The sequence below is a fragment of the Pleurodeles waltl genome, chromosome 4_2 (assembly GCF_031143425.1).
Source record: "Pleurodeles waltl isolate 20211129_DDA chromosome 4_2, aPleWal1.hap1.20221129, whole genome shotgun sequence".
Lineage (NCBI taxonomy): Eukaryota > Metazoa > Chordata > Amphibia > Caudata > Salamandridae > Pleurodeles > Pleurodeles waltl.
This window is the reverse complement of record NC_090443.1, coordinates 746,423,863-746,446,145: the sequence shown is the minus strand read 5'-3', so window position 1 is coordinate 746,446,145 and position 22,283 is coordinate 746,423,863. Positions and strand designations below refer to the sequence as shown.

At 44.9% G+C, this 22,283-nt stretch overlaps 1 protein-coding gene across 1 annotated transcript in view; it reads right to left on the bottom strand.

Annotated features, from left to right (window-relative positions):
* SLC25A24 (solute carrier family 25 member 24) overlaps positions 1-22,283 on the bottom strand; it is a 253,836-nt gene that overhangs the window by 112,401 nt on the left and 119,152 nt on the right. The window contains exons 4-5 of the mRNA XM_069232406.1: positions 3,048-3,159; positions 793-951 (exon numbers count right to left, since the gene is read on the bottom strand). Coding sequence (XP_069088507.1) covers positions 793-951; positions 3,048-3,159 — 271 coding nt within the window. The remainder of the gene's footprint in view (positions 1-792; positions 952-3,047; positions 3,160-22,283) is intronic.

Genomic DNA, 22,283 nt, shown 5'->3' with positions numbered 1-22,283 from the left:
ACAGGGCGCATACCCTGCCAACTAGAGACCCAATTTCTAACAATGGTCAAAACAAGTTTGGCCCCAAAAAATGTAGTATCGGAAAAGGATATGTTACCCTTCTATAGTCCCTTACCTCTAGGATCAGACTCATCACTAATCCACTCATCAGTAGTCAGTGACCAGTTCTGCTGCAGTGTTGATCTCCTTCTAAGGTTCAGTGTTTGATTCTGGGTGGGCTGCTGGATGTAGTGTTTGCCTACAGCGTATGAGTATGCAAACTCATGGGAGAACTGTTTTACATCTTTCTGTAATTTGGGAGTCTTCTGCTGGGTTAGAAATTTTTAAATTAAAACATGTTCTTTATTTCCTCAAATCTTTTTTATATTGTGATCTGGACTGGGTCCTAAGATTATGTTCACTAGCAATGATCTGGACAAACACCACATTAAAGATCTGCTTGACTGTCTTATTAAAATGAATAACCCAAATCCAAACTAGAACTGATCATAGAAATAAACGTAATGCCTTGCCATCAGTAGCTTTAACTCTCCATGCCACTTACCAGTGCAAGCTTTCTCTTCCCAGATTCCCATTCAAGCCACTTGCTAACTCAGTACAAGTTCTTTATCAGCTAAACTGACACTCCTTTTATATTTTGTGTTTAAGAATATACATGTGGCTTACCCAAGGTACCATTTTCAAGTTTTCTTGCTGTTACAATCACATCATTAGTTGTTGTCTGAAACATATTTTAGTAGACATGCAAAGCTACGTATTTTAGCTTGAGCCAATCTGACCCTGGTTACGTACCTGCATCATAACTTTGAGGCGATCTAAAGGAGCTGTTCCTGTGCGCGACACTGCTCCAGCCATTGCACCAGCTAACAACTGTCTCCACCACATGCCAGTCTTCTTTTCTTCTTCTGTAAACTCGTCTGGAATTGTTAAACTATCCCCAATATCTAACACCTGCTCAAATATAAAAAATGTTTGTAATTTCAATATTTATACTTGACATGTTTATGTTGTGCTTTGATGAGATATTTAGTATTAAAGATCAAGGTTCTCTTTTCCTTTTAGATTCAACATGCAATACATTTTAAATTAACATGTCAAAATATCGTTCAGAACAGATACTTTACAATTTGTGATATGCATCTTGAAAGATTCCAATAGTAATCAAATAAATGAGGCACTCCAGTAGGAGTTAATAATTTACTGAAGTAGATTATTTGTTGACAGACCCATTCAAATGAGTTAACAGGAATGCTCTATGTCATTTCAAAAGGATTCATCCATTACAGTTAGTGCTCTTATTTTACCCTACTAGACATCATCTAACTCACTAAATGTGCAGACATGTTTCACAGTTCACTGCTAATGCTTCATCAGGTCAATCTACCTTTCCAATATGTACATGAAATATGCAAACAAACTACAAAACAAATTTATAAAACGTTGGTACCACAACATACTTAAGGATCAGTGAGTACAATCTCTCTTGAAATTCTACACTTCCACATACAACTAACACTCTTACCTTTGTTGCCCTTTTTCAGCTTTTGCACAAGTCTTTTCAGTTCTAAAAATATGCTGGGGCCAAATCATAAAAAGCATAGAAAACCTGTGCAAATGCACCTCTTTTCCTTACAGGGAAAATACTTTCCCCTGCAAATATACCTCTTCCTTAAACCCTCCCTAAATATAGGGGTGTCCCTTATCACGACAGAAAGGGTATTTGCATCTGGGGTGGAGTCTAAATCCATCCTTCCAAGGTGGAAATGGGAACAATAGAGGCTTGTGAATGTCCAGAAACCTACATGTATGTGAACATTCACAAACTCCAAAGGCTACACATACCTTGGGACCCCCAGGAACACCCACATTTCTGCCCCTTAGGTTACAAATAATGGTGAAGAGATGTCCACACTCTTAAATGGGCTTATGTCTGCCAGGAATCCCTTTGATGATTTATGGTAGACGTAACAGAGGTAGATTTGGTCACAAATGTGTTTTTATGAATGAATGTACCTTTTTTAAGAAGCCCCATATATTTTACTTGTTAGTAGTACCACAAATGTACTATTTACCCCTTCCAAAGCATGTTTGTAGTGAGTTCACATAATACCTTTAGCCTTCCTTTCATGAAGTTTGTTGAGCTACCCTTCCTTGTATAATTTCCTCCTAGGTTTATATTCTTTTTAACCATCTTCGAAGGCAAGTAACAATACTCTGCCTTGAATGAGTCACATTCAGAGCAATCAAATGAACAGACAAGAAGGACTGAATGAAAATAGAAGGTACGACTGTGACAAGAATTCAAAAACTTTAACAACTTACTCTGTATACCCACAACAGATTGTGTTTTCCAGGGTAACCAGGCAAGATCTACACGCCACAATGGATCTGAGAATTGTCTGCTTTTTTCCTAATGACTCAATACATTAACACAATTACTAACGTTTAAAACATTTTAGGTTTAGCTTGGAATGAAAAAGCCTAACTACAAAAGCGCTGCACTGCTTGAGTAAACACCTCTTGCTCAAAGGTCACTGAACACTGGGATCTATTGTCACTGATGACAAACAATACAGATTTTTTGGGAGCCTAATGAAGGTTAAAATACTGACCTTAATAAATGTGATTGAGCAGGTCAACTACTATTGGAAACAACCACAGACTGCAGAGATATACAATCCTTCTAGCTTTTACACTTCTCCTTGTTTATTGTTTCCATTACTTTTCCTTACGAATTTCTGTTGCTAGTTTCCTTTCACATTATTTGCATCTGTGTAAAAACTTGTATATACATCTGATAAAAGATAAAATGCAGTTATTCTTTAACGTTTATAGAACATTTTGTCAGCTACGCCTTACAATTCTAGTGGGACATTATTTAATGATTACAATCTCTTGATCCAATTTTGATGATTTTCACTCTTCATTTTCATTGCAGCTCTATCTTTTACTTCAACTTTACTGAACTAGGTCTCCGTTTCTTTTGACTCCTCAATGGCTGTGAACTGTAAAATCATTAAGGCATTTCAATTTACAACCATACTTACAGTAGAATGTTTCCAGTATCTAATTATTTCCTGCAGGTCAGTAGCTGTGTTGAACAAAAAATGGTTTCGCCATTCGTTCCAGTCCACAGACATTGTCCCATCAGCATCCATGCTGCAAGTGAAAATATTAGCAGGTGAACAGTGGGCACGATAATTAAAAAACAGGGTTCAGTTTTCAAAAATATACTACACCCTGCCACCATGTTTGAGCATTTCATCAAAGTATCAGTGAAATAGTCGTAATTGTGATTTAAAACTGAGCTAGATGAGTCTAGTAGAGGCATTCATTCACAGTGGACATGATTGTGAACACTGGGGTCGGAAGAACACACATTTTATATCACTAGCTAAGCTTCCGACAAGAGCTGTGTTGAGCTGTAATCACTGCAAAACTGCTTAGATTCCAACAATGAAACAAGCATTGACATGTCTTGTCTACGAGAGAACTATTGACTTTGTCTTTGTTTTAGCCATCTGGTGCAGCAGCGAGGCTGACGGTTTTAAAAAAAAAAAAGCACTATGACAGATGCGTCATACCGCTTTTTTAGGGGCGAGCGCAAAACGCTCTGTCCCTTGTTATCTCTCTTTGGGCTACTAACCACGCCCACGTCACGTCAGTCCATTACATTGGCTCGTGGGCTTGCCTTTTAAATTCCGCTTGCTTTTATTAGTGTAAGGCAATGCACATGTCATGCCTTTTCCGGTGTTTAGCCCTCCTCGAGCGCACCGACCAACTACTGGAAGCATACGAGGCTCCATGGTTTCTGGACTACTTTTTCTCTTTATTTCGCAGTGCAATCACGCTCATTTTTTTTTTTTTCCATTTAACTTGGCGGGAAAAGTCTGGTTAGGAGTTTACAACGCTAATAGCTCTAACTTAATGAAATGCGAGACCCGTTGCATTGCAAATGCTTGTTTATTTTTACTATCAGCCACGCTGCTGTCTGACATGGCTAAAAACACTCACAAAGTTTTTCATAGGTGAGAATTATTAGGGTTGCCAATGCTTGTTTTAGAGGCTTTCTTTAAGTCACAGAAAAGCAGTCTTAACTGTCTTCCGCTGCAGGCCTGCAGTGTTACTGTAATGCCCGAAGTTCAGGATATGACACAGATGAGGAGGTTTGACAAGAGAGGATTACTACCTTTTATCAAGATGTGGTTGACCCGATGGCTGTTGCATGCATTTCCCCTTGTCTGTTAGTGGCCTTGAACTGCCCTGCAGTGGTGCAGGACATGTGCACTCAAAGCTGATTTCTCATGGCATGCCTTTACATCAGCATAATATGCTGCCAGTCAGGTAATGGCTGCAAATTTTCCAGGCCTTTAGTAAAATGAAGAAAACCAATCAACTCATTTGAATTTATTGCAAAAAACAGATTCCTCGAACACCGAAGATCTTTATCCTGGCTTGTAGCTCAGATTGATCTTGCAGAGGGAAGTTACTGAATCTACTCTTTTAGGAACTGATGCCGTCAATCAGCTTAGTTTTTGTCATCGAATGTTCCTGGGCTTCAGGAGGTCAGTGATCTGGCTAGATTTTGTGAGGCAATATAACATATTGGCCTTTCAAGAAACATGGTAGGTTAGCAACACACCCTTCTAGAAGGCTTTGTTCACTTTTTGCCATTTTCTTCTGCGCAGGCCGGTTTTTTTTTTTAATATCACTGACTTTGAACTGTCTAATGGAAAGGTTAGGGACAAAAACGTCCCTAAACTAGGAGCGGTTTTCCTAACGTTTCCTGATAAAACCAATCTTTTGGTTTTAAGCATCTATAATTCAAATGGCCAACCTTCCCACTCTGATGTAGTTGCCTCTATGGGTTTGATGCTTAAGGAATCTAAGATGTGTTACCCAGAGTTAGTACAGGGTCTAACTTTTCTACGTCAACAGTGGTTATGAGCGATCTCAATAATCATTCTTGTCAAAATGTCTGCCAAATCTTTCAGGATATCCCCTTAGGGGGATAAACCCTCAAGTGTTTATTTTGAGCACACCGCCCAAGGGGAACCGGCAAACTTTCTAGTTCAATCCCTGAATTCAGTTATTTCAAGCTTGTTGGTGGATTCACTTTTGTTAGCCAGGGGTGTGAAACAAAAGTGGATTATATTTTAATTTCTTCACCTTTGTTATATTTTGTAACCGATTATAGGGTCTCATGATCTGGAAGGAGTAACCATAATCCTCTGGTTTTACTCTTAAAGCATTCTAAATAAAACCTGTCATTGCCGGCCCCTGCCAACAAATATCTTGTTTCTACTGATCAGGGGAGGTGCTGGAATGGACAACAAGTGGTCCCAGAAGAATTATGTGAAAATATGTTCTGCAAAAGGGTAGTGAGAGTGAATACTGCATAATCTCTGGTATTGAGCCCAAAGATATCTTGAATGCTTTCTCTGTTCTTTGCTAAAGTGTGAAGGATGTCCCCGCTGTTTCCAGTAAAGGTCACTGTGTTGTATTTGGCGGGGAAAACACACTGAACACGTTAATACATTCGTTTGCATGTATATTAAAATCCAAGCATATGTCACAGAAAGCCCCTGCTGACACGTCTCTCTGCCCTCCGTCCCATCACGCTCAAACCGCTCTCTCATCCAACGCTCGGGGACCGACCAGGCAGCCCACGACTGTAAACAACGGTATTATAGATACCGAGCCACAGAGCACAACATATTATCTCCTTTTTTTTTTTTTTACAGATATAATATTCTCACTATGGAGAACACCCAACAACATACACCAAAAAAACAATCAGTACAGAAAAAAAACATAAATCTATGCACTAATACAATAACACTGCTAATACCACCAATGACATTCCATGAGAGTGAGCAGTACCCGTTTCACTACCAATGACATTCCCTGAGTTTGAATGGTACCCATTTTTCGCGGTCAGATCTCCACAGAGTGTGAGGTTCCAACTTATTGGTGTCTGACACCCTGTGTTCTTGGTCCACACGATCAGACAACGACCTATTGCCACTTTTCACACCACTGCCACTAACATCTTTGACCTTCACAACCTTCCCTGCATGCCACCACTGACCACCCTCAACCATAACAGCATTACAACACAATTTCCTCACCGTCACTGGACTTCCATAGCTGGCATCCCCCTTCTTCACAAATGTCTGCAACTTGATGCGTACCACATCTCCAGGATGAATTGAATGTTCTTTTGTAGAGTTTTTCTGATCATACCTAGCCTTCACCTTTTCTTGATTTTTTTTTTAACCTCTACCAACAACATGCCCTTGTCCACTGTATCCATAAGTTTACCGGCCACGACATTTGATAACCAAGCCGGAAAAAGTCTAGATATACTACATCTACCTTTGAGAAGCTCAAAAGGAGAAATTTTCGTTACCGAATGTGGGGTGGTACGATAAAACCACAACATAGAGTTCACAGCCTCTTCCACATCATATTTGCTCGCTTTAGCCCACTTAATACACTCCACAACCAACCACTCTATTCATTCTCTCTACCAAACCATTTGTTTGTGGATGGTACAAAGAACTCTTCAAATGTTTCACACCAGACTCAACCAGAAACATTTCCATTTCATTACTAACAAACTGGACCCCATTATCAGAGATTATAAACTTCGTAAACCCTTCCCTCCAAAACATTTCCTTGAAGAACTGTATGGCACTACCAGCTGTGGGCTTAGCAAAAAAACACATTTCTGGCAATTTACTGTAGTAATCCATCAGGTCAAAAGCATACCGCATCTGACTTAGGAGAAAGTTGAATGGCCCCACCATATCAATACCCACTTTAACCCAAGCTCTGTCCGGTATAGGTATGGGTTGCAATGGTGGTTTCACAACCTTTAACCCCTTTTCAGCACTGTTATATACGACACATCCACTCAGAGCTCTTGCCACATCTTTGTCCATAGAGGGGCACCAATAATGATCCCTGATACCGCTCTGTCATTGTGGCACCTGCATGCTCCTCATGCGCATGGTCCACCAATCTTGAACAAACCGCACAAAGGGGTACACACTTGTCATTCCTCAATACAATACCATCTTCAATTGACAATTCATCACTCACTTTAGCATACGGTTGGACCTCAGAATTCAAATTCCTTTCCTTTGGCTAGCCATTGATTATGTGCTGCTTAACAATGCCCAACACCACATCACTGCTCTCAGCCATCCTCCACACGATGCACACCTTGGATTCATCTACATCTACAGGTGCTATGAAACAATATTCCATATCATCCTCCAAGTCAATAGAACTCTGCTCGTTAGTAGGTAACCAAGAAAAAAAGTCAGCTGTAAAATCTTCCTTTCCTGGAATGTAACTCACCTGGAAATTATATTGTAACAATTTTGATGATGAGACGTGCAATGCGGCGGGTTGTGTAGTTGATTTTGTCACCATTTAAAATGTACACCAAAGGCTTATGGTCCATTTGAATCACATAGTTCCTGCCTCAGTCATAGCTTCTAAATTTCTCACGCGCCCAGTAGCATTCCAGTAACTCTTTTTCAATTACTGAGTAGTTGAGCTCAGGTTCACGTAAAACTCTTGAGGCATAACTAATAACCTTCTGATTTCCCCCCACACCCTGGGACAACACTGCCCCCAATCCATACCTACTAGAATCCTCCGTAATTATGCACAACTGGCTGGGGTCATATGGACTCAATGTTCTAGGATCAACTTATTCCTGTTTTAATTTGTCGAATGCAGTTTGACATTCACTGTCCCATACAAACGGGACTTTGTTCTTAAGCATATTGGACAACACTTTCACTTTACTAGCATAATTAGGAATGAACCTTGAGTAATATTCGCACATGCCAATAAACAATCGTACTTCATCGTTGTCCTTGGGGTTTGGAGATTCTAGAACCGACTTTACCAACCCGGGCCGCGGTGTTACCCCTTTCGTGGACATACAGTGCCCCAGAAATTCAATCTCTCTCTTGAAAAATTCAAATTTTTTCTTTTTTCTCACAGACACCATGCATCTGAAAAATCTTGAAAACAGATCTAATTTTATCATTGTAGTCTTCCAAACCCCTAGCATGAATCAATACTTCACCCTAGAAAATTAGAACACCTTGGACATCACCTAACAACTTGTGCATAATACGTTGAAAAGCTGACGCAGCAGAGGCCAATCCAAATGGCATCCTGCAAAACTGGAAAATGCCAAACGGGAAATTAAAGCCTGTGTAATAGCGTGACTCCTCATCTGACACCATCTGGTGGTAAGCAGATGCTAGATCAATCTTGGAAAACCACTCTGAGCCTCTAGGTTCTTCAAGTAGTTCATTGATTTTGGGTAGAGGATATGAATCCACCCAAATTTCTTTATTGAGACTTCTCAAGTCCACACATAAATGTAGGTCCCCATTCTGTTTTCAGGCAACCACCAGTGGTGAAAGCCACACACTTGACTCAATTGGCTCAATAACACCATTCTCTTTTAGCCTGTTTAACTCAGCTTTGAGATACTCCCTCAAACTAAACGGTACAGCCCTGATCTTATGTTTCACGGGAATGACCTTATCTTTTATTTTTATCCTGTTTGAAACCTGCAATTTTTCGCAGAACCCTGGGCAAAAACACTGGGAAAATCATCCTCAAACTGTACCATTTCTTTTGGGTCTTAGACAACTATAACTTGTTCCTTCATTCCGGGCCTCAGCACCATACCAAACAACCCTTGGTGGTATCAACCCAGAATGTTCAAACCTTTGTATGCCACATAAATTTTCCCAAAAATCTTACGACCCTTGAACTCTAGACTGTCCTCTATATATCGTTCTACATCTATTTTCCTGCCCTCATACGAGACAGGTGATCTATCCGTGGCAACAATCACCCCACTTGTTGTGGAACAATTCAGACGTGATCACTTTTCTCCTACCTGAATATCCACCAGGGGATCGATACATTGGTTCTGGTCTCTAACTCCCAAATCATCTGTGACCATAACAATCATGTCCTGAAATGCCTTTGCTAAAATCTCCTCCCTGTTGCCATCCTCTTCTTCCACTACACTGCTTACTTTGGTTTGATTATTGGTCATCGATTGACAAACCTTCGCACAAATGGCCTAGTTTGCCACATTTTCTACATACAACTTTTACCATCCTTGAAGTGGGGTGTATACCCACATCTATAACATATGTTCGAACAACTAAAAAAAGGGTTGTCATATTTCTTCAGGTCACCTTTCTTAACCACCCCTGTCTTTGCAACAACATTAACTTGAAGATGTTCAGTGTCTTTTGCACCAGCAGTAGCTGTGAGTTCCTTCAGAGAAATCTGCACCAGCTCAATACTCAATACTCTTGGCTATTTTGATGACATCTTCCAGCGTTGGATTCCCCATGTTCAACAGCTTTTGCTGAAAATGCTTGTCCGAGCAATGGCCAATAAACTGGTCCCTTAACTTGTCTTGAAAATCTCTAAATTCACACCTGGAAGGCAAATGTCTAAGCACACTGATGTATGTGTCAACATCTTCACTTTGGAGTTGACAACGGTTGAAAAATCTGTGCCGCATAACTACTAGACTCGGTAGTACATTGAACCTTGTGGATAATTTCTTTATAGCAACCTGATAGTCATCAAGCTCTTCCTCAATCGGCACCACATCTGGTAGGTGTTTAATGATCTCTCTTCCTTCATATCCCAGAGAATGTAGAAGTAAAGACTTTTTCCGTTCTGGTCCAAAACGAGAGGCCCCTTTGGCCCCAAGGTAAGTCTCGAATCCATCAAACTATTGCCTCCATGGGATGGCGGGCGCACCTGGCGACTCTAGGAAAGGTGGTGGAGGATTAACTAACTGCATTGTTCAAACAGGGTAACAGCAGTTACAAGTAAGCCTTTTTCCAGTTTCTCAAATAGAAAGAAATATTGTCTTTTCCTTTTAAAAAACAAAACTTTCATGAAAAACTAATGGCTGAGTGTTCTATCTGTACCACTGTAAAGTCCAACCAGTGTCAATGCTGTTAATACTTCAGTTGTGCTGTAAACTGGAAACACATCCAAGATGGCCCCTGTAAAAGCCATGCCCAGCTTGTGAGCTACTGGTTTTAGCTGTTATCACCGCCTCCCAAAATCATATGTCCTTTCCTCCACCTTACCACACCAATCACAGAGCTCCCAGTATTCAATTGTATCTTGTAGGAAGTCCAGGGAGCAGAGATGCGTCGAGAAAGGAGCCAAAAATGTGCCCTCACCTTTGTACAAAGTAAGAACTGCGTGGGTAAAGTTGTGGCGGCCTCCTGGCCCCTCGTCGCCAAAAAATAATGGTGTATTTTGGTGGTGAAAACACACTGAACATGTTCATATATTAGCTTGCGTGTTTATTAATATCCAAGCGTATGGCACAGAAGGCGCCCGCTAACGCGTCTCCCTGCCCTCCGTCCCATCGCATTCAAACCACTCTCTCATCGAACGCTCGGGACCGGGCAGCACGCAACTGTAAACAACGGTATCATAGATACCCAGCCACAGAGCACAACACACTGCTATCAGGAGGACGCACTAGTTTGATCGGGCATGTTCTAAAGCCCATAGTGATTTAATAAAGGCCCTCAAATACTCACCCATGGATAAAGAGGAGGTGAAATTCTTACATGGTGTAAGGAAATGCCTCCTTGGCATGGTTACCCCCTGACTTTTTGCCTTTGCTGATGCTATGTTTACAATTGAAAGTGTGCTGAGGCCTGCTAACCAGGCCCCAGCACCAGTGTTCTTTCCCTAACCTGTACTTTTGTATCCACAATTGGCAGACCCTGGCATCCAGATAAGTCCCTTGTAACTGGTACTTCTAGTACCAAGGGCCCTGATGCCAAGGAAGGTCTCTAAGGGCTGCAGCATGTCTTATGCCACCCTGGAGACCTCTCACTCAGCACAGACACACTGCTTGCCAGCTTGTGTGTGCTAGTGAGAACAAAACGAGTAAGTCGACATGGCACTCCCCTCAGGGTGCCATGCCAGCCTCTCACTGCCTATGCAAGTATAGGTCAGTCACCCCTCTAGCAGGCCTTACAGCCCTAAGGCAGGGTGCACTATACCATAGGTGAAGGTACCAGTGCATGAGCATGGTACCCCTACAGTGTCTAAACAAAACCTTAGACATTGTAAGTGCAGGGTAGCCATAAGAGTATATGGTCTGGGAGTTTGTCAAACACGAACTCCACAGCACCATAATGGCTACACTGAAAACTGGGAAGTTTGGTATCAAACTTCTCAGCACAATAAATGCACACTGATGCCAGTGTACATTTTATTGTAAAATACACCCCAGAGGGCACCTTAGAGGTGCCCCCTGAAACTTAACCGACTGTCTGTGTAGGCTGACTAGTTCCAGCAGCCTGCCACACTAGAGACATGTTGCTGGCCCCATGGGGAGAGTGCCTTTGTCACTCTGAGGCCAGTAACAAAGCCTGCACTGGGTGGAGATGCTAACACCTCCCCCAGGAAGGAGCTGTAACACCTGGCGGTGAGCCTCAAAGGCTCACCCCTTTGTCACAGCACCGCAGGACACTCCAGCTAGTGGAGTTGCCCGCCCCCTCCGGCCCCGGCCCCCACTTTTGGCGGCAAGGCCGGAGAAAATAATGAGAATAACAAGGAGGAGTCACTGGCCAGTCAGGACAGCCCCTAAGGTGTCCTGAGCTGAGGTGACTCTAACTTTTAGAAATCCTCCATCTTGCAGATGGAGGATTCCCCCAATAGGGTTAGGATTGTGACCCCCTCCCCTTGGGAGGAGGCACAAAGAGGGTGTGCCCACCCTCAGGGCTAGTAGCCATTGGCTACTAACCCCTCAGACCTAAACACGCCCTTAAATTTAGTATTTAAGGGCTACCCTGAACCCTAGAAAATTAGATTCCTGCAACAACAAGAAGAAGGACTGCCTAGCTGAAAACCCCTGCAGAGGAAGACCAGAAGACAACAACTGCCTTGGCTCCAGAAACTCACCGGCCTGTCTCCTGCCTTCCAAAGAACTCTGCTCCAGCGACGCCTTCCAAAGGGACCAGCGACCTCTGCATCCTCTGAGGACTGCCCTGCTTCGACGACGACAAGAAACTCCCGAGGACAGCGGACCTGCTCCAAAAAGACTGCAACTTTGTTTCAAGAAGCAGCTTTAAAGAACCCTGCAACTCCCCGCAAGAAGCGTGAGACTTGCAACACTGCACCCGGCGACCCCGACTCGGCTGGTGGAGAACCAACACCTCAGGGAGGACCCCCGGACTACTCTACGACTGTGAGTACCAAAACCTGTCCCCCCTGAGCCCCCACAGCGCCGCCTGCAGAGGGAATCCCGAGGCTTCCCCTGACCGCGACTCTCTGAAACCTAAGTCCCGACGCCTGGAAAAGACCCTGCACCCGCAGCCCCCAGGACCTGAAGGACCGGACTTTCACTGCAGAAGTGACCCCCAGGAGTCCCTCTCCCTTGCCCAAGTGGAGGTTTCCCCGAGGAAGCCCCCCCTTGCCTGCCTGCAGCGCTGAAGAGATCCCTTGATCTCTCATTGACTTACATTGCGAACCCGACGCTTGTTCTAACACTGCACCCGGCCGCCCCCACACCGCTGAGGGTGAAATTTCTGTGTGGGCTTGTGTCCCCCCCGGTGCCCTACAAAACCCCCCTGGTCTGCCCTCCGAAGACGCGGGTACTTACCTGCAAGCAGACCGGAACCGGGGCACCCCCTTCTCTCCATTGAAGCCTATGCGTTTTGGGCACCACTTTGAACTCTGCACCTGACCGGCCCTGAGCTGCTGGTGTGGTAACTTTGGGGTTGCTCTGAACCCCCAACGGTGGGCTACCTTGGACCAAGAACTGACCCCTGTAAGTGTCTTACTTACCTGGTAAAACTAACAAAAACTTACCTCCCCCAGGAACTGTGAAAATTGCACTAAGTGTCCACTTTTAAAATAGCTATTTGTGAATAACTTGAAAAGTATACATGCAATTGAAATGATTCAAAGTTCCTAATGTACTTACCTGCAATACCTTTCAAACAAGATATTACATGTTAAATTTGAACCTGTGGTTCTTAAAATAAACTAAGAAAAGATATTTTTCTATAACAAAACCTATTGGCTGGATTTGTCTCTGAGTGTGTGTACCTCATTTATTGTCTATGTGTATGTACAACAAATGCTTAACACTACTCCTTGGATAAGCCTACTGCTCGACCACACTACCACAAAATAGAGCATTAGTATTATCTCTTTTTACCACTATTTTACCTTTAAGGGGAACCCTTGGACTCTGTGCATGCTATTCCTTACTTTGAAATAGCACATACAGAGCCAACTTCCTACATTGGTGGATCAGCGGTGGGGTACAAGACTTTGCATTTGCTGGACTACTCAGCCAATACCTGATCACACGACAAATTCCAAAATTGTCATTAGAAATTGATTTTTGCAATTTGAAAAGTTTTCTAAATTCTTAAAAGACCTGCTAGGGCCTTGTGTTAGATCCTGTTTAGCATTTCTTTTAGAGTTTAAAAGTTTGTAAAAGTTTGAATTAGATTCTAGAACCAGTTTTAGATTCTTAAAAAGTATTCCAACTTTTAGAAGCAAAATGTCTAGCACAGATGTGACTGTGGTGGAACTCGACACCACACCTTACCTCCATCTACAGATGAGAGAGCTAAGGTCACTCTGTAAACTAAAGAAAATAGCAATGGGCCCCAAACCTACCAAAGTACAGCTCCAGGAGCTTTTGGCAGAGTTTGAAAAGGCCAACCCCTCTGAGGATGGCAACTCAGAGGATGAAGATAGTGACTTGGAGGGAAATTCCCCCCCTCCAGTCCTACTTAGGGAGAGCAGGGCTTCTCAAGCCCTGACTCCACAAATAATAGTCAGAGATGCTGGTTCCCTCACAGGAGGGACCAACAACTCTGAAATCACTGAGGATAACTCCAGTGAAGAGGACATCCAGTTAGCCAGGATGGCCAAAAGATTGGCTTTGGAAAGACAGATCCTAGCCATAGAGAGGGAAAGACAAGAGATGGGCCTAGGACCCATCAATGGTGGCAGCAACATAAATAGGGTCAGAGATTCTCCTGACATGTTGAAAATCCCTAAAGGGATTGTAACTAAATATGAAGATGGTGATGACATCACCAAATGGTTCACAGCTTTTGAGAGGGCTTGTGTAACCAGAAAAGTGAACAGATCTCACTGGGGTGCTCTCCTTTGGGAAATGTTCACAGGAAAGTGTAGGGATAGACTCCTCACACTCTCTGGAAAAGATGCAGAATCTTATGACCTCATGAAGGGTACCCTGATTGAGGGCTTTGGATTCTCCACTGAGGAGTATAGGATTAGATTCAGGGGGGCTCAAAAATCCTCGAGCCAGACCTGGGTTGACTTTGTAGACTACACAGTAAAAACACTAGATGGTTGGATTCAAGGCAGTGGTGTAAGTAATTATGATGGGCTGTACAATTTATTTGTGAAAGAACACCTGTTAAGTAATTGTTTCAATGATAAACTGCATCAGCATCTGGTAGACCTAGGACCAATTTCTCCCCAAGAATTGGGAAAGAAGGCGGACCATTGGGTCAAGACAAGGGTGTCCAAAACTTCCACAGGGGGTGACCAAAAGAAAGGGGTCACAAAACCTCCCCAGGGGAAAGGTGGTGAGACAGCCAAAAATAAAAATAGTAAAGAGTCTTCTACAGGCCCCCAAAATCCTGCACAGGAGGGTGGGCCCAGAGCCTCTTCACAAAACAATCCTGGGTACAAGGGTAAAAACTTTGATCCCAAAAAGGCCTGGTGTCGTAGCTGTAATCAGCCTGGACACCAAACTGGAGACAAGGCCTGTCCCAAGAAAGGTTCCACTCCAAACTCCAATCCAGGTAACACTGGAATGGCTAGTCTCCAAGTGGGATCAACAGTGTGCCCAGAGCAAATCAGGGTCCACACTGAAGCTACTCTAGTCTCTGAGGGTGGGGTGGATTTAGCCACACTAGCTGCCTGGCCGCCTAACATGCAAAAATACAGGCAGCAGCTCTTTATTAATGGGACAAGTGTAGAGGGCCTGAGGGATACAGGTGCCAGTGTCACAATGGTGACAGAGAAACTGGTTTCCCCTGGCCAATACCTGACTGGAAAAACTTATACAGTCACCAACGCTGACAATCAGACTAAAGCACATCCCATGGCAATGGTAACTTTAGAATGGGGAGGGGTCAATGGCCTGAAACAGGTGGTGGTCTCCTCAAACATCCCAGTAGACTGTCTGCTTGGAAATGACCTTGAGTCCTCAGCATGGGCTGAGGTAGAACTAAAAACCCATGCAGCCATGCTGGGTATCCCTGAACTGGTGTGTGTAAAAACAAGAGCACAAGGCAAGGCACAGGGTGAAAAAGTAGAGCTGGAGTCTGGAAAAATGGCCCAGCCTACCAAGAGAAAAGGAAAGTCAGTTGGGAAACCAACTGCAACACAGTCAGAAAAAGAGAACCTCTCTTCTCAGGAAGAAGTTCTGCCCTCTGAGGGAACTGAGCCTTTGGAGCTTGAACCTTATCAGGTTGAGCTCTTAGGCCCAGGGGGACCCTCAAGGGAAGAGCTGTGTAAGGGACAAGAAACCTGTCCCTCTCTTGAAGGCCTTAGGCAGCAAGCTGCTGAAGAGTCCAAGGGCAAGAAAAATGGAACACATAGGGTCTATTGGGAAGATGGACTCCTGTACACTGAGGCCAGAGACCCCAAACCTGGTGCCACTAGGAGAGTGGTAGTGCCTCAGTCGTTCAGAGAGTTTATTCTGACCTTAGCCCATGATATTCCCCTTGCTGGGCATTTGGGACAAACCAAGACGTGGGAGAGGTTAGTCAACCACTTCTACTGGCCCAATATGTCCCAGAAGGTTAAGGAGTTTTGCCTCTCCTGCCCCACCTGTCAAGCCAGTGGTAAGACAGGTGGGCATCCAAAGGCCCCCCTTATTCCACTTCCAGTGGTGGGGGTCCCCTTTGAAAGAGTGGGTGTGGACATAGTTGGTCCACTAGAACCTCCCACAGCCTCAGGAAATATGTATATCCTAGTAGTAGTGGATCATGCTACTAGGTATCCTGAAGCTATTCCCCTTAGGTCGACTACTGCCCCTGCAGTAGCCAAGGCCCTCATTGGTATCTTTACCAGAGTGGGTTTCCCTAAGGAGGTGGTGTCTGACAGAGGTACCAACTTCATGTCAGCATACCTAAAACACATGTGGAATGAGTGTGGAGTGACTTACAAATTCACTACACCATACCATCCACAAACTAATGGCTTAGTTGAGAGATTCAACAAGACATTAAAGGGCATGATCCTGGGGCTCCCAGAAAAACTCAAAAGGAGATGGGATGTCCTCTTGCCATGTCTGCTTTTCGCTTACAGAGAGGTGCCACAGAAGGGAGTAGGATTCTCACCCTTTGAACTTCTGTTTGGCCACCCTGTAAGGGGACCACTTGCTCTTGTTAAAGAAGGCTGGGAGAGACCTCTTCATGAGCCTAAACAAGACATAGTGGACTATGTACTTGGCCTTCGCTCTAGAATGGCAGAATACATGGAAAAGGCAACCAAAAACCTTGAGGCCAGCCAACAGCTCCAGAAGTTTTGGTATGACCAAAAGGCTGCACTGGTTGAGTTCCAACCAGGGCAGAAAGTCTGGGTTCTGGAGCCTGTGGCTCCCAGGGCACTCCAGGACAAATGGAGTGGCCCTTACCCAGTGCTAGAAAGGAAGAGTCAGGTCACCTACCTGGTGGACCTGGGCACAAGCAGGAGCCCCAAGAGGGTGATCCATGTGAACCGCCTTAAGCTCTTCCATGACAGGGTTGATGTGAATCTGTTGATGGTAACAGATGAGGATCAGGAGGCAGAGAGTGAACCTCTCCCTGATCTTCTGTCATCAGACCCAAAAGATGGCTCAGTAGATGGAGTGATCTACTCAGACACCCTCTCTGGCCAACAGCAAGCTGATTGTAGGAGAGTCCTACAACAGTTTCCTGAACTCTTCTCCCTAACCCCTGGTCAGACACACCTGTGTACCCATGATGTGGACACAGGAGACAGCATGCCTGTCAAAAACAAAATTTTTAGACAGTCTGACCATGTTAAGGAAAGCATCAAGGTGGAAGTCCACAAGATGCTGGAATTGGGAGTAATTGAGCGCTCTGACAGCCCCTGGGCTAGCCCAGTGGTCTTAGTCCCCAAACCTCACACCAAAGATGGAAAGAAAGAGATGAGGTTTTGTGTGGACTACAGAGGGCTCAACTCTGTCACCAAGACAGATGCTCATCCAATTCCTAGAGCTGATGAGCTCATAGACAAATTAGGTGCTGCCAAATTCTTAAGTACCTTTGACTTGACAGCAGGGTACTGGCAAATAAAAATGGCACCTGGAGCAAAAGAGAAAACAGCATTCTCCACACCTGATGGGCATTATCAGTTTACTGTTATGCCCTTTGGTTTAAAGAATGCCCCTGCCACCTTCCAAAGGTTGGTGAATCAAGTCCTTGCTGGTTTGGAGTCCTTTAGCACAGCTTATCTTGATGATATTGCTGTCTTTAGCTCCACCTGGCAGGATCACCTGGTCCACCTGAAGAAGGTTTTGAAGGCTCTGCAATCTGCAGGCCTCTCTATCAAGGCATCCAAATGCCAGATAGGGCAGGGAACTGTGGTTTACTTGGGCCACCTTGTAGGTGGAGGCCAAGTTCAGCCACTCCAACCCAAGATCCAGACTATTCTGGACTGGGTAGCTCCAAAAACCCAGACTCAAGTCAGGGCATTCCTTGGCTTGACTGGGTATTACAGGAGGTTTGTGAAGGGATATGGATCCATTGTGACAGCCCTCACTGAACTCACCTCCAAGAAAATGCCCAAGAAAGTGAACTGGACTGTAGAATGCCAACAGGCCTTTGACACCCTGAAACAAGCAATGTGCTCAGCACCAGTTCTAAAAGCTCCAGATTATTCTAAGCAGTTCATTGTGCAGACAGATGCCTCTGAACATGGGATAGGGGCAGTTTTGTCCCAAACAAATGATGATGGCCTTGACCAGCCTGTTGCTTTCATTAGCAGGAGGTTACTCCCCAGGAAGCAGCGTTGGTGTGCCGTTGAGAGGGAGGCCTTTGCTGTGGTTTGGTCCCTGAAGAAGCTGAGACCGTACCTCTTTGGGACTCACTTCCTAGTTCAAACTGACCACAGACCTCTCAAATGGCTGATGCAAATGAAAGGTGAAAATCCAAAACTGTTGAGGTGGTCCATCTCCCTACAGGGAATGGACTTTATAGTGGAACACAGACCTGGGACTGCCCATGCCAATGCAGATGGCCTTTCCAGGTTCTTCCACTTAGAAAATGAAGACTCTCTTGGGAAAGGTTAGTCTCATCCTCTTTCGTTTGGGGGGGGGGTTGTGTAAGGAAATGCCTCCTTGGCATGGTTACCCCCTGACTTTTTGCCTTTGCTGATGCTATGTTTACAATTGAAAGTGTGCTGAGGCCTGCTAACCAGGCCCCAGCACCAGTGTTCTTTCCCTAACCTGTACTTTTGTATCCACAATTGGCAGACCCTGGCATCCAGATAAGTCCCTTGTAACTGGTACTTCTAGTACCAAGGGCCCTGATGCCAAGGAAGGTCTCTAAGGGCTGCAGCATGTCTTATGCCACCCTGGAGACCTCTCACTCAGCACAGACACACTGCTTGCCAGCTTGTGTGTGCTAGTGAGAACAAAACGAGTAAGTCGACATGGCACTCCCCTCAGGGTGCCATGCCAGCCTCTCACTGCCTATGCAAGTATAGGTCAGTCACCCCTCTAGCAGGCCTTACAGCCCTAAGGCAGGGTGCACTATACCATAGGTGAAGGTACCAGTGCATGAGCATGGTACCCCTACAGTGTCTAAACAAAACCTTAGACATTGTAAGTGCAGGGTAGCCATAAGAGTATATGGTCTGGGAGTTTGTCAAACACGAACTCCACAGCACCATAATGGCTACACTGAAAACTGGGAAGTTTGGTATCAAACTTCTCAGCACAATAAATGCACACTGATGCCAGTGTACATTTTATTGTAAAATACACCCCAGAGGGCACCTTAGAGGTGCCCCCTGAAACTTAACCGACTGTCTGTGTAGGCTGACTAGTTCCAGCAGCCTGCCACACTAGAGACATGTTGCTGGCCCCATGGGGAGAGTGCCTTTGTCACTCTGAGGCCAGTAACAAAGCCTGCACTGGGTGGAGATGCTAACACCTCCCCCAGGCAGGAGCTGTAACACCTGGCGGTGAGCCTCAAAGGCTCACCCCTTTGTCACAGCACCGCAGGACACTCCAGCTAGTGGAGTTGCCCGCCCCCTCCGGCCCCGGCCCCCACTTTTGGCGGCAAGGCCGGAGAAAATAATGAGAATAACAAGGAGGAGTCACTGGCCAGTCAGGACAGCCCCTAAGGTGTCCTGAGCTGAGGTGACTAACTTTTAGAAATCCTCCATCTTGCAGATGGAGGATTCCCCCAATAGGGTTAGGATTGTGACCCCCTCCCCTTGGGAGGAGGCACAAAGAGGGTGTACCCACCCTCAGGGCTAGTAGCCATTGGCTACTAACCCCCCAGACCTAAACACGCCCTTAAATTTAGTATTTAAGGGCTACCCTGAACCCTAGAAAATTAGATTCCTGCAACAACAAGAAGAAGGACTGCCTAGCTGAAAACCCCTGCAGAGGAAGACCAGAAGACAACAACTGCCTTGGCTCCAGAAACTCACCGGCCTGTCTCCTGCCTTCCAAAGAACTCTGCTCCAGCGACGCCTTCCAAAGGGACCAGCGACCTCTGCATCCTCTGAGGACTGCCCTGCTTCGACGACGACAAGAAACTCCCGAGGACAGCGGACCTGCTCCAAAAAGACTGCAACTTTGTTTCAAGAAGCAGCTTTAAAGAACCCTGCAACTCCCCGCAAGAAGCGTGAGACTTGCAACACTGCACCCGGCGACCCCGACTCGGCTGGTGGAGAACCAACACCTCAGGGAGGACCCCCGGACTACTCTACGACTGTGAGTACCAAAACCTGTCCCCCCTGAGCCCCCACAGCGCCGCCTGCAGAGGGAATCCCGAGGCTTCCCCTGACCGCGACTCTCTGAAACCTAAGTCCCGACGCCTGGAAAAGACCCTGCACCCGCAGCCCCCAGGACCTGAAGGACCGGACTTTCACTGCAGAAGTGACCCCCAGGAGTCCCTCTCCCTTGCCCAAGTGGAGGTTTCCCCGAGGAAGCCCCCCCTTGCCTGCCTGCAGCGCTGAAGAGATCCCTTGATCTCTCATTGACTTACATTGCGAACCCGACGCTTGTTCTAACACTGCACCCGGCCGCCCCCGCGCCGCTGAGGGTGAAATTTCTGTGTGGGCTTGTGTCCCCCCCGGTGCCCTACAAAACCCCCCTGGTCTGCCCTCCGAAGATGCGGGTACTTACCTGCAAGCAGACCGGAACCGGGGCACCCCCTTCTCTCCATTGAAGCCTATGCGTTTTGGGCACCACTTTGAACTCTGCACCTGACCGGCCCTGAGCTGCTGGTGTGGTAACTTTGGGGTTGCTCTGAACCCCCAACGGTGGGCTACCTTGGACCAAGAACTGACCCCTGTAAGTGTCTTACTTACCTGGTAAAACTAACAAAAACTTACCTCCCCCAGGAACTGTGAAAATTGCACTGTGTCCACTTTTAAAATAGCTATTTGTGAATAATTTGAAAAGTATACATGCAATTGAAATGATTCAAAGTTCCTAATGTACTTACCTGCAATACCTTTCAAACAAGATATTACATGTTAAATTTGAACCTGTGGTTCTTAAAATAAACTAAGAAAATATATTTTTCTATAACAAAACCTATTGGCTGGATTTGTCTCTGAGTGTGTGTACCTCATTTATTGTCTATGTGTATGTACAACAAATGCTTAACACTACTCCTTGGATAAGCCTACTGCTCGACCACACTACCACAAAATAGAGCATTAGTATTATCTCTTTTTACCACTATTTTACCTCTAAGGGGAACCCTTGGACTCTGTGCATGCTATTCCTTACTTTGAAATAGCACATACAGAGCCAACTTCCTACACATGGCTTTTACAAAAAAGGAAATTTAGGAAACAAATGAGTGTCTGAAGGATAATGCCTGGAAACAGTTAGCAAGAGCATGTGACATCCATGACAGTGCCACTTTTTGAAGGGTCCTTAATAGTTCTATCGCAATAGCTGAGGATGTGCCAATTTTGACCACAATAAGGGAAGATAAATGATTCAACAATTTCTTACATATATACTCGTTTGATTTAGGGACAGACTTCCAACGTCTATCTACTATGGTGGTTTAGTCGGGGGATGGTACCATGTCACTTTCTATTTTAGAGGATGCAGGCGCCATTTCAAGATTAACGAGAAATAAAGCACCAGGGCCTGATGGAGTCCCGGCAGATCTTTTTATGAGTAATCCTCTTATTTGGGCCTCTTTCTTAACGAGGGTACTTAATACAATTCTGCAACTTGGTCATCCGAGTTCATGTGCCCAATCTATTTTTAAAAAGGGTGATTGAGCTATCTCCTTGACTGACTCAACTGTCAAGGTCTTAGGCCAGCTGATCTTGTATAGGCTACCTTGGTGGACCAAGCAGAACAACATCTCATCTAACCTGGAGTATGTGTTCAGGCCTGGGCTAAGTACCAGTGGCTCAACCTATATTCAGTCACTCCAAAGTATAGGGTGGCTAAAAAAGTCAACCTTTTTCTGAGCTTCATGGACCTTAATTCAGCATTTGATAGGGTATATTGCACAAATCTTTGGGCCATGCTGTTGTGAATAGGGGCAGAACGAGTACTGGTGTCATTTGGGGACATACATAGGGATATGTCTGGGTTCTTGAGATTCTAGCAGGATGGCTGCTGTACAAGATCTTTCCTAAGAACTTTTGGCATCAGGCAGAAATGTATTGTGGCCCCATTTCTGTTTACCATCTACATTAATCACATAGTAGCTGTGTTAATAGACAAGAAATGTGATGCTCCTCGTGTGGATTCCCACCCATTACAGTTCTGCTTTATGTAGACAATGCCACCCTCATGTAGAGGACGGCTGTGGGGATGCAAATACTTTTCAACACTTTTACATATTTTATGGGCCATGTCGATCTTTCCGTTTGAAACCATATATAATGGTTGTTGGAGCCAAAGCTCTTTTTTGCAATTCAATTAATAATACCCAAATTCATTCTTTCAACTATCTTGGCAT